General features: G+C 37.7%; 1 protein-coding gene across 5 annotated transcripts in view; it reads left to right on the top strand.

The window, feature by feature from the left end:
• ARMC4 (armadillo repeat containing 4) overlaps window positions 1–17295 on the top strand; it is a 184930-nt gene that overhangs the window by 8374 nt on the left and 159261 nt on the right. For 3 of the 5 annotated variants that reach the window (XM_032349730.1, XM_032349729.1, XM_032349731.1), the window contains exons 3-7: window positions 1934–2091; window positions 4239–4431; window positions 5277–5383; window positions 5570–5706; window positions 8015–8131. In XM_032349730.1, the coding sequence (XP_032205621.1) occupies window positions 1934–2091; window positions 4239–4431; window positions 5277–5383; window positions 5570–5706; window positions 8015–8131 (712 nt within the window). Of the gene's footprint in view, window positions 1–1933; window positions 2092–4238; window positions 4432–5276; window positions 5384–5569; window positions 5707–7702; window positions 7796–8014; window positions 8132–17295 lie in introns of those variants that run through there. The other 2 variants (XM_032349732.1, XM_032349733.1) reach the window with 2 other exon arrangements.

Genomic DNA, 17295 nt, shown 5'->3' with positions numbered 1-17295 from the left:
AGTATGAGCTCTAGTATTTTCAGCCACCTTCCCCAATTCCAGTTTAAACGTCTTTTGGTCAGGTCAGTGGATTTCATTTACAGCACATTCATCTTGACCTCACGAGGCAGGTGCTGTATTTTTCTTTCCAGAGCGCTTTCTTCAGGCATTAGAAACTGTGAGCCCAGAAACAAACCTGCATTCAAGCAGTGGGAGCAGTGAAATCTGTGTCCTGTGCCCTTGACTTCTCCCATTTCTCACCAGGAGTTTTACCTTCTCGGGTTCAGTGGCTTGATATTGTTGGCATTCAGTCGGCTTATAACTTAGTCTTGTCATCATCCACTTAGCATGCATGGCCAGCCCGGTACAAACCTTTAAGAAATCGCCTCGATCCTCTAGACATTTTTCCAAAAGCTTCATTTTAGAGAAAACACACATTCTGTATCCAACACACAGCACTGGTCAGTCTAGAAATCTTTTACTCATTTATTCCTCTTCTTTTTATTGAGCTCCTTCTATGTGCAGTTACTATGTAAGTTACTGCACATACAGCAGTGGGTAAAAGTCCCTGTCTCAGCCTCCTTTTGCTGCTGTAACAAATTATCACACACTCAGTGGCTTAAAACAACCGCAGATCTAATCACTCATGGTTCTGGAGGCAAAAGACTAAAATGAATCTGTAGGGTTAACATCAAGGTGTCCACGGGGCTGTGTTCCTTCTGGGGGCTAGAGGAAAATCCATTCTTGCCTTTTCCAGCTTCTGGAGGCTACCTGCGTTCCCAGGCTCCTGGGTCTGTGTTACCTCTGCTTCCATGTCATGTGGGCTCTTCTGACTTGACCCTCCTGCATATTTCAGAATCTTCCCACCTCAAGCTCCTTAACTTAACCCATTTTCATAGGCCCTTTTGCCACATGAGGCAACACATTTATGGGTTTCGGGTTTAGGACATGGACGTCTTTGGGGAGCCACCATTCTGCCCCCACATTCTCTATGCTCTAGTTCCTTTTCTAGTGAAATAGTGCTCTTAGTAGATCTGAGTCTAAGCCTGTCAGGCTTACTGTTTCTGATGAACCGGCAAAATTCCACATCTGCTTATCTGCATTACACTGCAAAGTACGTTAGGTCAGGTCTTAAGATGAGAACAGTTTTGCCAGGGATATCCATATATAATAAAAACTTAGGCAGTTTAGTTAATGTTGCAAGTGGTAGAAACCTACAAAAATATGACTGCCATAAAAACATTTAATACCTTTTAAATGCCGACCTAAAAAATAATTAAAATGGACAGAAACACAAATCCAGGGGACTCAGTAACTTCTGATCAGGACAAGTCCATTTAGAAAAACTGCTTATTATCCTAAAGTAAACCAAATGAGGGGGTTTAGAGTGGGAAAAGCAGTCCACAGAGGAAATCTAGTTTGTTTCCTCTTTTTGTTTTTTATAGCTTTTTGTTCATAAACACAGAGTAGCCAAGAAAATTCCTAACCACTAATTACTGCGGTGTAAATTTTATAAATAATATAACATTAGAAATCCCCAAAACATGAATGGTCCTGTAGAACCAGTGATATATATATATATATATTTTTTACAAGATCTCCAACACATTGTTAGAAAAACAAAAAACAAAAACTGTGATTGAGTTCATGTAAGTATTCCAGAAACTTGCTGAAGTTTTCCTTCCTGGATATCTTGTGTGGCTCTCTGTGGTCACCAGTACGGCTGAGAACTTAAGGGTCTGAGTGTGGCCAAGGTAGGAAAAGAGATGGGTTTCTCACCAGAAGTATTTATATTTTGTGTTTTTTAATGAGACCTGGGAATAATCTGTCAAAATGTCTTGCATTTAACTTCACTAGCATCTAGGTAATCTTAAGCTTTCAATACACATTTATTTATTAATTTGTGTATGTATGTATATATGTATGCATGTATTTTTTTAATTTATTTTCCTAGTGAAACAACAGTCAAATCAGAAGAAGTTGACAAAGATGGGCAGCCCTTGCTGTTCCTCTCTGTGCCTCACATTAAGATCAGGAGCTTCGGGCAGCTGTCCCGCTTCTTGCTTACTGCCAAAGATACAAAACTGAAGGAAGCACAGGCCTGTATCGAAGGTGATATCTACGCTCCTGTCTGTGATTTGATTTGATTTATTTTAGAAACACAATTTGGGGAGGAGGAGTCATTTGTTACAGCCTCTTAGAAAAAGTTCAGTGACCTAAAAGGTTAAAAGTCCTATGTTCGACTTCATAAACATGTCATTCATTTTTCTTGGCCGAAGGTCCTACTTATATCCAGTTTCCACTTTAAAACGAAAAGGGCTAATACTTTGCCACTAGCAAGCTTCTAGATTTCTCTAATTTTAGCATGTGGTTTAAAGAGAGGCTTCTTAGCTTCTGTGAAGGACCGGCGGCCCGTAGCCTTTGACGTCCACATGGGAGAGAAGGCAGATTAGCAAGGGCATCCCCGGAGGACCTCCTCTACTCTCAGCTCTGCTCGGAGGGATGGTGCTGTGTTTCCTCTCCAGTGAATGTAGCAGAGATAGTGCAGAATAATCCCACTTTTCATTGGTCTCACTCCCGTTCCACTGTGGGCTGCATAGGCTTCTGTGAATAGTTTCTTTCACTCAATGGGAAGTGTTTTTCCTCTTAATTAAGGATGTAGATTTCATTATTGTCTAAGCTTCTAACATGCAAAAAGGAATTGATCAATTGCCTGCTGTAATGAGACTCTCAATTTTTCTTATGAGTAGAAATACTTAACAGTAGATAATGATGTCATCTACATGTTTTGCTTCTTTGGAATCGTGTGACTAGAAGGTCCCAAACATGAGGTGCCTGGGTCCCGCCTCCCCTCATTCTTCGCTGTGTCTATTGCTGTGACAAGACAAGATGATCCTTTAAAAAAAAAAAAAAAATTAAGATGTGAACCTCAGGACAGCACCCTTTTCTTATCTCTTGCCTACTCTTCTTTATTAGGCTATCTATACATCATAGCTACTCTGCTGAGGAGGAATGAAATCTTAAAAGTAAAACTGAATTCAAAGGGATTGTTATTAGCATCAAATTCAATTTTAAATATGAACCTAATACATAGACTGGCTGTTATAGATCTGGTTTGGCTAAATGTGTATCCACTGCTGTGTTTTGCCCTTTAAGAGTTCTAGGTCCAACTCTCAGTTTTGGGTCTAAATTCCATGGTACATGGTAATTTGGAGGTCAGGTTTCTGTCTTTCCCCCAAATAATTCCATTTCCTTTTTCATGAGTCTTTAGGAAATGATTGCCATAAGGGTAAGTTGAGATGCTCAGTAAGTGGGTGATTCCTAGATCTCCTTTCCCCGACCCTACCCTCCTGTGGGCTTTTCTAAGAGGCCCTACGTCTTTTCTGCTATTTCCTGGTGCCACAGTCCCTTTCCTGTTGCAGGGCTAATGCACTTCTCTTCATATCAATCAGATTGAGTTTTCTGGACTAGTCCCATAGGCCCTTTCTCCTTCCCTGTCCAGATGCACACATACTTCATCTTACCTGAATTCCCCCTTTCCAAATAAGGCTTTGCCCCCTTCTTCCCCCCTTCTTCCTCACTTGCAACGTCATGATTCTTTGGCTTTTACCAAATTCTGTTTTCAGCCTCTCTAGGGTGGACTTTCACACCTATGTCAGCCTCGATCATGAGTTAGGATTGAAGTTTTTCAGTGTAACTTTGGTATGTGTGTAAGTACTGGCCAGACTTGTGTTTCCAACTCGAACATCAAAAGGCACTGAAAATATAAGCAGTTTGAACAGGTGGGAAAGGCTGGCAGTAGATCTGTTGACTGAAAGAAACACGCAGTTTTGGAAAGAAAGCATTTGTGAACACTGAGCACTGGTGCACGTGCACACACACGCGTATGTACACTCACACACATGATGATTCTCCTAAGACTAGTATTTCTCTATCTTCAGATCAATCCTGAATATGTTAATTGAATGCCCATTCTGCACAGTGTTCCATAGTCAACTAAAAAAAAAGGATGTCTTGTTCTCTGTCTCGTTAGGTGATAGTTGGTGCTGCAGTAGGAGGCAGGGCCTCTCCAGGACTACAAGAAAGCTCCTAAATACAGCAGAATCTGAAAAGTAGAGTTGAATTCAAAGTGGACCCATCAGAGAAAAGCTTAATGAAAGATGCACATTTGGGTGGGCTTCCGAGGATATTGTAGACTTTATGTTTCTTGCAACAGAAGACAAAGAGGGTCATTTTTATTTATTTACTTGTTTGATCAGCTAACAGAGATCCCGTAACAAAAATCCTGGGTTTGGATTATAATGCAATGAAAGATGACACATCCGTAGTGAATATTCTTGATAAAATCACCAAAGATGGAGATCCCGAAAGTGAGATTAAGATGAAGCTTGGCATGCTGCTCAAGCACCTGGATCTGCACCTACTGAATCATTCTCTGAAACATATTTCATTGTGAGTCTTTTAGAGAAAAGAAACCTCTAACAACTAGTTACAAAGAATGCTTTCAGATTTGTTTTTTTTTTTTAAACACACAAAAAATAAAGTATGGAAGTTATTGTGACTGATTTAACATTAATCTCTTCTTAAGATTTCTTTGAGAGAGAGAGAAAGAACATGCTCGTGTGCATGCGGGGGGCGGGGGATGAGAAGGAGACAGAGAATTTACATGAACTCCCCGCTAAGCTCGGAGCCTGATGCAGGGCAGGATCTCAGGACCCTGAGATCATGATTTGAGCCAAAATCAAGTCGAACACTTCACCAACTGAGCCACCAGGTGCCCCTTAACATTAAATACTATTGGAATAAGATTTTAGTTTATTGCATGGGTATCTCTAATTCGAAAACTTAAACATTTGCAGTTAGCATTGCTAAAGCTTTCTGTGGGCGTTTACCTGATTTTGAGGACATGAAATAGCCTTGGTATTTTCAGACTACCAGATAAATGATTAAATAGTAATGCAAATATCACGTAGAGTTTGTAAATTTTAAAACTTGTTCATTTTTCTAGTTTTTTCCCCTAGTATTCTAGTATTACCACTAAGAAATCAGGTGAATATTTAAATGAGTATATTTAATGTTGTGTTAAATATGAATCACTGATCTCTTGATGTTTTGAGAGTGTTGTAAGATTATAACACTGCTTAAAGCTAACTGCAATCTTTTAGTTGTTGTATAATTTGACTACAGTTTTAATTATAAAAAATAATACACCCCCTCCCAAAAATGAAATATCTTCATGTGTTTTCTGGGGATTCTCTTGTAGAGTGTTAAAATGAATTTCTTACTGTTCATTTCAGAGAAATATGTTTAAACCCAGCAATTGTTAAGAACGATATAGAACGGCTGAAACATCTCTCAGGGAAAGGAGAACAAACCGTCTTGGAATCTATCGACTACACCTCAGGTTCATATTATTCTCATAATTTGTTGTGTGATGTACAGTAATGATCATTTATAAATGCTTCACTGGCTACATTAGGATTGAATACTTGAAAAAATGAAAACTTAAGAATGTAATCATATTTATTTTTTTAAAGCCAACGTATTTTATTTTTGGAGCTCCTCTTAACTCATCGATGGTTGGTTTCAGATTATGAATTTTCGAATGGATGCCGAGCCCCACCTTGGAGACAGATTCACGGGGAAATTTGTTATGTGGTGGTGAAACCACATGATGTTGAAACTCTCTGCATTACTTGTAGTGCCGAAGGAGTATTTTTAAATGGTGTAAGTAATTTTTTAAGAACCGTGTTGACTTTGGTGCTTAGCTCTGTCTCTGTTAAACGCAGGCCCGTCTCCAGGACTGAATCCCAACGACCACAGAAAATGCGATACTGTTCTGTGGGATTGACGCAGATCCCTTTGCTCTGTGTTTGCTGAGCAAATCCAAAATAGTTTGAGAATTAGTGCCAGTGTTCTCCATTGTAGGTCATTAAATCGGTCTTCTAAGAAATGCCTTTCAGAGGGACCCACGCCACTTTATAAAATGAAAACCTCCTTAACAGTCAGTTCACTGATTAGTTATATGAGTATTAGGGGAAAGAAAAGGAGGCCCGAGGTAACACAGGAGCCATAACCATAGTTTTACCCTAAGAGTGGAGGGACAAAGGGAAGGGGAAGCATTACATTGTGGAAGTTTGGAGAAAGTGCCCTATGAAGCTGGGACCCAGATGTCTAGTGAGGCGGCGTCACTGGGCTGTGCTGGAACCTTAGGATCTCAGAAGATGGACTTTGCAGAGCTGGGACTTAGACCTCTGAGCCGTGGACCCTGCTTACATTGGTGATGGTCCCTTGGGAGATGGCCCTCTCTCCCCCACAGAACGGGGACCCATAATCTGTGAGGAACGGTCACTTCCAGGCTGTGCTGGTCCCCTTGGAGCTCTGCAGGTCTCGATGAACCCGGCACACAGACCTCTGAGGAGAGCAATGCCCCATTAGCGCTCCTACCTCCGGGGCTCACAGGACGATCTTTGCAGAACTGGCAGAGCTGAGACCCAGACCTTTGAAGATGGAGCCCTGGTCAGCTTGTAGTGGTATTTCTGAGGGACCTTAATGAGGCAGGTTCTGGGAGTGTAGGGAAAAAACCCTGGGAACTTGAGCCAGCTGTTGCTATTGGAAGCAGCAGCTGCCACTGCCAGGGGGGAAGAGCCGCTGCTGGGTTGAGGCTAACAGGAACAGTAGGCAAGAAGGAGGCAGCATGGCCCTTTCCTCCTCCTCCAGGTTTTCAGTCTCCCTTTTACTTCCTGCTGACCTAAGCTGGCAAAGGAGAAACAGCGCGACAGATTCCCAGCCCTGGGCAGCACTAAGCAGAGTGAGAGCCTTCTGAACCCTCTACATTAAAAATTTTAATTTTGAGGCTCATACTTGCTCACTGAACTTAACTAGGAGCCTGGCTTTCTCCTTGGCCACACCCTGCCCTTGGTGTCTTCAGTGTAATTTGGGGCCGCATAGGTAACATCTGCAGGGAGAACCCAAATCCTGAATGGGAACCCTTTATCACAGAGGACTGTTTGGAGCATGGCTACCTCGTGGTTTGGTTTGTCGTCAAAATACTGGTGCCACTTTCTTAATGACCAGCAGGCATCTCTTGTGACATGCCTTGTGCTTTTATTCTCAGAAGGACACTGTGCCTTATGTCTGCACAGAGAAGGGAGACAACCTCAATCTGATTTTGCTTCTGGTTTGTTTTGATAGTCTAAGAAAGTGAAATTTCAGTTTAGAAAATCAGAGACTTTGACTTTCTAGAGTGGGGCAAGGAGACTTTGTTTCTATCAAAGTCTATTGACCTACGTATAACTGTGTTTCGGAAATCTCTAAGCGCTCCTCTTATTTTCAAAAATGAAAGGAGCACAAAACTACTCAGTAATTACAACAAAATGTGTAACATGTGAGAGTTACATGGGTATGTATGATGTTTTGTATATATGTGGTTATGTATACAGAGAGTAGACTACAGTTTTTTATATAAGCATTTGATTAAGGCAGAACCAAACCTTCCCTGTTAGGGTGGGCAAGCAAATGAAAATGAGGAAAGGAAAGAGACAAAAAGAAAGAGGTACAGACACAAAGGGTGGAGGGACAGATGGTTACATGGAGGCTCTAAGTCTAGAAAATACACCTACAGCAATGGCATTGCATACAGAGCAAGAGCAGAGTGTGACAAACAGAGGCTTTTCGCATTCTAACCTTGGGGTCTTTTATGACTTCATCAGAGGTTCTTGAAGTCAGAATGCTTTTTTTGCATGAGGGGAGTACAGAGGGAAGAAAGCTCTTGATTCTTTGCCAACTAGCAAAGTGCCCTACATGCATATAGGAGGTACTCAGTAAAGGCATGCTAGATGGAGGGATGGATGGTTGGATGGATGGACAGACAGATGGATAATTTTAAAAGGGAAGGGTTTTGCCTGTATTTTTGATGTATAAAGACTACCACATGGATCGTTCATAGAAGAAAGCAGTATGTGGGCTTGGGTTGTGATGTATTGATCAGGTTCAGTAAATAACTAATGATAGCACCAAAATTTCTCTCCCAAAGGGCAAAACAGATGATGAGGGGGGAATTAATTATGAAAGAAAAAGTGAAATTTATAAAGACCTTGTCACATTTTTAAAAGAAAAATCAGCAAAATTCTTGGAAAATATGTCTAAACAGGTAAGTTTATAGTCTTTTGAAATTTCATAGCATAGTGTTACTTGACTAAACTTTCTGTTGAGAGTAATTCTAGTTTTTTTTTTTTTTTGCCTCTGCTTCTAATTTTTAGAATGTTTTCACAGTAGTTTACAAAATAAGAAATATTTTAAGTGGAGTACTTCCAGAAAGCTTCTGATTCTCTTTAGGTAATAGGTGTAAAATATTTCAGATTGCTTCCTAAGTAGCACTTTTCATCTTCCCTTTTGAATTAATAACACTGAGAACAAAGGAGTCAGCCTGATTAATGAAGCCTAGATGTTTTGATTATTTTTGACCCTTTCTGGGCCTCCCATGATTACTACCTAATTGGATTGTCTCAATAAGTGTGTCAACTGCATATACATAAGAACTGGGCTTCCTTTGTATCTTTCATGGTTTTTGAATCAGTGTTGGATGAAGAAATCAGCTAATATAGTTATGAAATAAAATTTTGATTGGAGTTGATGTGGGTAAGAAACAATATGCAAGAAATACTAATGTGATACACTTAAGCTCCAGGCTGATTGTCAAGATGTGTCAGTTCCACAAACCCGGCATGAGATAATCTACCCAGTCCATTGCTTTCCTTCTGACCCTGCCACTTCCAGAGCATTCTATTTTCTTACTATACTGCTGCTGCTCTTGTACTAAAACTTCTCTTTGTCATTGTGCTGTGACCTTTTTTTTTTTTTTTTTTTTTAATTTTCTGATGTTTGATCACCTATTTCCTGGACTCCAGTTTTTCTTTGTTGTTGTCATACAATACCTATACAAAACTAAATTTGCCATTTTGACCACTTTGTATATCACCAAGTGCCATTAATTATGTTCATAATGTTCAACAAATACTACTGTCTATTTCCAAATTTTTTTCATCATCTCAAACTAAAACTCTGTTCTGATTAAGCAGTAACTTCTTCCTTCCCCAGCTCCTAGGAACCTTTACTCTCCGTCTTTATAAATTTGCCTTTTCTAGGTATCTCAAGAAGTGGAATCATACAATATTTGTCCTTTGGTGTTTTGCTTATTTCATTTAGCATAATGTTTTCCAGGTCCATCTTTGTAGCATGTGTCAGAACTTCATTCCTTGGGGATATGACCACATTTTGTTTATCTATTCATTTACAGTGGACGCTTGCTTTGTTTCCACTTTTTGATTACAGTGAAAAATGCTATAAATATTGGCGTACAAGGATCTGAGTCCCTGTTTCAGTTTTGGAGGGTATATACCCAGAGGTGGAATTTCTGGGTCATATGGTAATTCTGTGTTTAACTCTTAGAGGAACTGCCAAACTGTTTCTGCCTAGACTGGACCATTTTATATTCCTGTACAAGGATTCCAGTTTCTCCACATTCTCACCAATACTTGTTATTATCTGTGTGTGTCTTTGTGTGTTTATTATACACCTCTTAGTAAGTACAAAGTGTGGTATCCTATTGTACTTTTGACTTGCGTTTCCCTAATGATTAGTGATGTTAAGCATATTTTCATGTGCTTATTAAGCATTTGTGGGTTTTTTTAAGAAATGCCTATTCAACTCCTTTGCCCATTTTAAAAAATGGGTTGTTTTTTCATTGTTGAGTTGTAGGAATTCTTTATGTATTGTGAATATCAATCCCTTATCAGATAGAATATTTGCAAATATTTTCTCCCATTCTGTGGGTTGTCTTTTCACTCATCTTGATAGTGTCCTTTGACCCACAAACATTTTTAAGTTTGATGAAGTCCAATGAAAATATTTTTGTTGCCTGAATTTCTGGTACAGTACTTAGGAAACCATTGTCAAATCCAATGTCATGAAGATTTTTTCCTTTTTTTTTTTTTTAATTTCATGGTTTTTGCTCTTAAATTTAGGGACAAAGAGCTCTTAAATTTAGGTCTTTGATTTATTCTGAGTTAAGTTTTGTAGATAGTATGAGTATAGTAAGGATAGAGTTTCATTCTTTTGCTTATAGATATTCTGTTTTCCTAGCATCATTTGTTGAAGGGATTGTTCTTTTCCCCATTGAATGGTCTTGACAACCTTGTTGCAAATCAATTTACCACAGATGTAGGGGATTATATTTGGACTCTCAGTTCTCTTCTATCTTGTCTATCCTTATACAAGTCCCATACTATTTTGACTACTATATCTTTGTGGTAGTTTTTAATTGATAAGTATAAGTCCTCAGACTTTGTTGGTGTTTTTCAAGACTGTTTTAGCTATTTGGGCTCCCTTTACTTCCTATATAAATCTTAGGTTTGGTTTTACCATTTCTGCACAAAACAGCATTGGGATTTTGATAGAGATTATATTGAATTTGTAGAATGCTTTGTATAGCATTGTCATCTTAATATTAATTTCTCCAGTTCATGAACATGGAGTGTCTTTCCATTTGTTTTTGTCTCCTTTAATTTTTTTTTTCAGCAGTATTTTATAGTTTTGTGTCAAGCCTTTTGCCTCTTTGGTTAAATTTATTTCTAAACATTTTATTCTTTTTGATGCTATTATAAATAGAATTGTTTCCTTAATTTCTGTTCTTATTGTTCACAGCTAGTGTGGAGAAAGAGAAATGATTTTTGAGTGTTTAAATCTTTAAGTCTTTAAGTCTTTCTTTTTCTTTACTCTTTTTCTTTTTTGGGGCTCCTGGCCGGCTCAGTTGGTTAAGCATCTGTCTTTGGCTCAGGTCATGATCTCAGAGTCCTGGGATCAAGTCCCATATTGGGCTCTCTGCTCAGTGCAGATTTTGCTTCACCCCCTCCCTCTCATGCACTCTCTCTCTCTCTCTCAATCTCTGTCTCAAATAAATAAATATGATCTTTAAAATAATATTTTTTTTTAACGTGGACTCCACATGGAGCCCAACCCAGGGCTTGAACTTATAACTGAGATCAGGGGTCAGACACTTGACTGAACCACCCATGTACCCCAGTCTTCAGTTCTTTCTATGTATAAGATCATGTCATCTGCAAACAGAGATAGTTTTACTTCTTCTTTTTCAATTTGGATGTTTTTAGAATTTTTCTTGCCTAATTACTATGGCTAGACCTTTTAGGCCTGTGTTGAATAGAAGCAGTGAAAGCTAACTCCTTGTCTTATTCCTGATATCAGGGGAAAAATCTTTCAGGCTTTTGCCACTAAATGTGATGTTATCTGTGGGCTTTTCATATATGACCTTTATTATTTTGAGGAGGTTCCCTTCCATTTAGTTTTCCTTTTGTTGGTGTACCCCATAATTTTTGGTGGAGCTTCCTGAGTGAAGAAGGCATATAACAGGGAAAAAATTGAAGGTTAACATGTGAAATATCTTTATTTCTCTCTCAGTTATTGTTTCTATAATGATAGTTCAAAAATAACTTTTACTTAGAATTTTAAAGGCATTTTTTTCCCCACGTGGCCTGTCTGTTTTGACTTTTCTCATCTAAAAGTCTTTAGGATCTTCTCTTATTCAGGATGTTCTGTACTTTTCATGATGATATGGTTGGTGCTGGTTTTGTTGGTTTTTCATTAATGACGACATATGTCCTTCAGAACTAGAAAAATACTTTTTTTGGTATCACATTTTTAATCATTCTTTCCTTTCTGTTCTCTTTGCTCTCTTTTTGAAACTTACTAATTGAATGTTGGGCCTCTGAGACTCATTCTCTGATTTTCTTTTCTGTTGCCCACATTTTGTAAATATTCTTTTACCTTATCTTCAAAACATTGTATGTATCTTTAAAATTTAAGCTCTCATATTTTCAACATTTTGTTTTTGGGTGTTTTTCTCTACCTATCCTATGTTTTCCTTTCTCTTGGGTAAAAGCTAGGAGTTAAACAGCAAGGTCATAGGGTAGCTGTATCTTTAACTTCTTAAGCAATTCATAAACGGTTTTCCAAAGCGGTTGTATTATTTTACATACATACTGGCAATGTATGAGAACTCCAGTTCTTCTGCATATTTGTCAATAATTGGTATGGTCAGTCCTCCGATTTAGACATTCTAATAGATGTGTGTACTGGTATTCCACTGGGTTTTAATTTGTATTTCTTGAATGCATTCTTTCATATGCTTATTTTGCCACTCTTATATTATATGTGATAATGTGTCTATTACAATTTTTTTTTAAATTTTATTTGTTTGACAGACAGATTACAAGTAGGCACAGAGGCAGGCAGAGAGAAAGAGGAGGAAGCAGGCTCCCCGCTGAGCTGGGAGCCCAATGCGGGGCTCGATCCCAGGACCCTGGGACCATGACCCGAGCCGAAGTTAGAGGCTTTAACCCACTGAGCCACCCAGGTGCCCCTCTATTACAATTTTTTGCCCAGTTTTTTATTAGGTTGTTTGATAGTTGTGGAAGATCTTTATATATACTCTTGGCTTATGTATTCTGTCAGATATATGACTTGTAAGTATTTTCTTCCAATTTGTGGCTTGTCATTTAATTCTCTAACCCATGTCTTCCAAAAAGCCAGTGTCCTTAATTTTGATGAAGTCCAACTTACTAATTTTTTCTTTATAACATTGTACCTGATAAAGCTTTGCCAAACTCAGAGTCACAAAGGTTTTCTCCAATTTCTTTTTCTAGACATTTTCAAATATTAGGTTTTACATTTGGGCTTTTTAAAATTTATTTTTTGTACATGATATAAGGCATGGATCAAAGTTCTTTTCTTTTGCATATTAATATCAAGTTGTTCCAATGCCATTTGTTGAAAAAAAAAAATCCTTTCTCCATTGAATTACCTTTATGCCTTTCTCAAAAATCAGTTGTCTATTTGTGTGGGTGTATTTCTGTTCCAGTGATTTGTCTATTTTTATGCCAGTACCACAATGTCTGATTACTGTAGCTTTATAATAAATCTTGAAGTCAGGTAGTATAAATTCTCCAATGTTCTCCTTTTTCAAACTTGTTTGGGTATTTTACATCTTTTGTAACTCCATTAGAATGTTAGGGTCTGTTTGTCAATTTCTTCATGAAAAGCCTGAAAGAATTATGGTTGAGACTATGATTAGTCTATAGTTTAATTTGGAAAGAGCTAATGTCTTGACAGCACTGAGGTTTCCAATCTATGAGCAGAGTATGTCTTCCCATCTGTTTAGGTCTTTAATTTTCTCAGCAATATTTTGTAACTTTCAGTGCACAGCTCTTGCACATCCCTTATGAAACCTACCTGTAAGTATTTCATATTTTAGAGGCGTTAAAAAGAAAACTACAGGCTCAAAATGGCATCACTTAGGCCAAGTCAACATCCAAGAATTATATTATATTTTATAATATATATATTATTATATTATTTATACCTAAATAACTGCAGTTTCAGCCACCCAGGAGTATAACCCATAACCAGCCAACTGCAGCTGCCTGGTCCATACGAAGAAATTTACTGATTTATCCCTTCTGCTTTTTGTAGGAGGGTACCCTTGCCTACCCTTGCCTAAACAATACATTCCTTGCTAATAAATTCCTTTTTTTAATGCTCTCTGCCTTTAAAAACCTTTCTTTTGTTTAGTTCTGTGAAGCATTTCTTTGCTTGCTAGACAGGATGCTGCTGGATTCATGAATCAATTCATAAAACCCATTAAATCTTCAAACTTACTCTGTTGAATGTTTATTTAACAAGGGCTATGAGTAATGGTAGTTTTAAAATTTCAATTTGTGATATGTTTGTATTAAATAAAAATACACTTGATTTTTATATATTGCTTTCATATTCTGAAACACTTATTAATTCTAGTGTCTGCTTTGTGGATCCCAGAGGGTTTCCTATGTAGATGATCATATTGTCTGTGTATAAATATCATTTTGCCTCTTCCTTTCCAAACTCAGTTCCTTTTTTTTTTTTTCTTTCCTTAATGCACTAGCTGGAACCTCCAGTACAGAATTATATAGAAGTAGTCTCTTGTTCCCAGTGGTAAAGGGAAAACTTTCGGTTTCTTACTATTAAGCATGATGTTAGCTATAGCTTTCTCACAGACGAAATTATTATTTGATCTATTTGATATTTGATATTGTTGAGAACTTTTATTAGGAATATATATTGGATAAAAACAGAGGAGGAGACAAATCCTAAGAGTGTCTGAACTGCAGAAAACAAATTGAGGGTTGCTGGAGGGGAGACTGGTGTGGGAATGGGGTAGCTGGGCGATGGCATTAAGGAGCGCACCGGGTGTTACATGCAACTGATGAATCACCTATTTCTACCCTGACATCAGTAAGACACTATATGTTAACTAACTTGAATTTAAATAAAGCCCCAAAAGAGTAATGAATATTGGATTTTATTGAGTGATTACCTATTGAGATAATAGTGTTTTTTTTTCTTTTTTAGTTTATGTAGTAAATTACATTGATGAGTTTTCAAACATAAACTAACCTTATCTTCCCAGAATAAATCTCATTTGTTCAGGATGTACTATCCTTCTTATATATTATGGGATCTAACTTGCTAAGATTTTAAGTTTCACATCTACGTAAGGTTATTTGTTTGTAATTTTCCTTAATATCTTTGGTTTTGCTTATCAGAGTGATACCGGCCTTTTAGAATGAGTTGGGTAGTTTTTTTTCCTCTGCAATTTCTGGTAGAGTTTGTGCAGAATTGATATTGTTTCTTTCTTACATGTTTGGTAGTGAAGCCATCAGGGCCTGGAGTGTCCTTTGTAGATAAGTTTTTAAGCAACAAATTTCAATGTCTTTAATAGTGAGAGCCATGCTGTTATCTGTTTCTTCTCGAGGGAGTTTTGATAGATTGTCGTTGTTTATTTTTTTGTACTGGGATAAAATACCCATAAACTTTGCTATGTTAACAATTCTGTTTTTTAATTTAAGTAATCTCTACCCCCAGTGTGAGACTCAGACATAAAACTCCAAGATTAAGAGCAATGTGCTCTACCATCTGAGCCAGCCAGGCACCCTGGTCTTCTTTAAAGGAAATTCTCCATTTCATCTAAGTTGTCAAATTTATGGCCATATCCTTTTTCTAGTTATCCTTTCATTTTTGGTAGCCATTATTACCTCTCTCATTTGTGATACTGGTCGATACTGGTCATTGGTGTTTTGTTTTTTTTTTTGATCCATTTGGATAGAGGTGTCTTGATTTTCTCAATTTCCTCTAGAGACTTAGCTTTTAGTTTCATTGATTTTTCTCGCCCCCCCCACTTCATTTTGATATTTATTATTTCTTCTCTTATTTTTACTTTGTAGATTAAAACGTGGTTTTTGATGTTAAGGTCTCCCACATTTTTGCTGATTTTCTAGCAGTTGTTGGAGAGAGGTTTTGAAATGTTTCAACTGTAATTGTGGATTTGTAGGATTTTTCTTTTAGTTCTGTTTTTGTTTTTCCAGCTCTGTATATGCATTTAAGATTGCTATATCTTCTTGATAGACGGATCACTTTATCATTATGTGATGTCCTTTTCTTTCCTTGGTAATTTTTCTTTATCTGAAGTCTACTTTTATTGGATATTTTTATAGCCACTCCACCTTGCTTTTAACTACTGTTTGCATGTTATATCTTTCTCCTCCTATTACTTTCAAGCTACCAATATTGTTATACTTGAAGTGAGTTTCTGGTAGACCACATTCAGTTCAGTTGTTTATAAAATAAATTTTTGGGGTGCCTGGGTGGCTCAGTGGGTTAAGCTTCTGTCTTCAGCTCAGGTCATGATCTCAGGGTCCTCGGACTGAGTCTCGCATCGGGCTCTCTGCTCAGCTTCCCCCTTTCTCTCTCTGCCTGCCTCTCTGCCTACTTGTGATCTCTGTCTGTCAAATAAATAAATAAAATCTTAAAAATAAAATAAATTTGTGAAATTCTATTTATGTATCTACTGGTGTATTTAGATCATTTATATTTAATTATTGATATGTTAGGGTTTACACTTGCTAGTTTACTTTGGTTTCTGTTCCATTTAGTTTTTGTTTTTGTTTTGGTTTTTTTTCCCTGCATTTCAGTAGATTACTTGAACATTTTTTAGAATTCTACTTTAATTTATCCATAGTGTCTCAGTGTACCTCTCTGTATAGATTTTGTGCCTTTGTTTATTGTGGATATTTTACCATATCATGCATACATAATTAATTATAATCTGCTGTTTGACATTATACCAGTTTGAGTGAAGCATAGAAACCATGTCTCCTTCAAATAGTAATTGCATATGACTCAATCCCTTGCAACTCCTGATATGTCACAAAAAGAAAAATTGTCAACATACTCTTCCTTTGCAAATATACTACGTGAGAATTTGTCATTTCTCTTTCAACATAAACTTGTTGCAAAAGCTCTAATACTATTATACTGATGAGACTGAAAAAAAAAATAAAATTTTAGTACCAATAAAAGGAAATCATATCTCCTTTTAAATCCTCTTACCCAGGGCGCCTGGGTGGCTCAGTGGCTTAAGCCTCTGCCTTCGGCTCAGGTCATGGTCCCAGGGTCCTGGGATCGAGCCCCACATTGGGCTCTCTGCTCAGCGGGGAGCCTGCTTCCTCCTCTCTCTCTGCCTGCCTCTCTGCCTACTTGTGATCTCTGTCTGAGCAGAGAGCCCGACGTGGGGCTCGATCCCAGGACCCTGGGACCATGACCTGAGCCGAAGGCAGAGGCTTAACCCACTGAGCCACCCAGGCACCCATAAATAAAAATCTTTAAATCCTCTTACCCTGTCTTACTTGTAATTGTCTTTATTTCTTCTATATACATTGATAACTGTATGAGACATTGTTTTGCTTCAACCATCAAACTTAGAAAACTTAAGAGCAGAGTGAAAGTATTTAGCCACACTTTTATTCTTTTCCATTGTTCTTTTCTGCAGTTGTAATTTTTCTTTTATCATCATGCGTCTTGGCATGGATTTCTTTGAGTTCATTTGTTTAGGATTTCCTCAGCTTCTTGCATCTTAGATTTATGTCTTTTTCCCAGTTTGAGAAAATTTCAAATCTTGTTAGAATACATTTTTAGTCTGACTCTTTCCCTCCTTTCTTTCTGTTACTCTGATGACATGAATTTTGGAATTTTTGTTATAGTCTCACAGATCTTGAGGCTCTGTTCATTTTTTTTTTTCCAATGAATTTCCCCCTTTTTATTCATACTGGGTAATTTCATGAAAGCTCCTGGATTCTTCCCCTCTGTCTTCTCCATCATATTGCTAGGCCTATCCCAGTGAGTTTTATTTTAGCTTATACATTTCAG

This window comes from Mustela erminea, chromosome 6, assembly GCF_009829155.1.
Source record: "Mustela erminea isolate mMusErm1 chromosome 6, mMusErm1.Pri, whole genome shotgun sequence".
In the NCBI taxonomy this organism is placed as follows: domain Eukaryota; kingdom Metazoa; phylum Chordata; class Mammalia; order Carnivora; family Mustelidae; genus Mustela; species Mustela erminea.
Note: the sequence above shows the minus strand (reverse complement) of the source record. Positions and strands in the feature narration are given on the sequence as shown.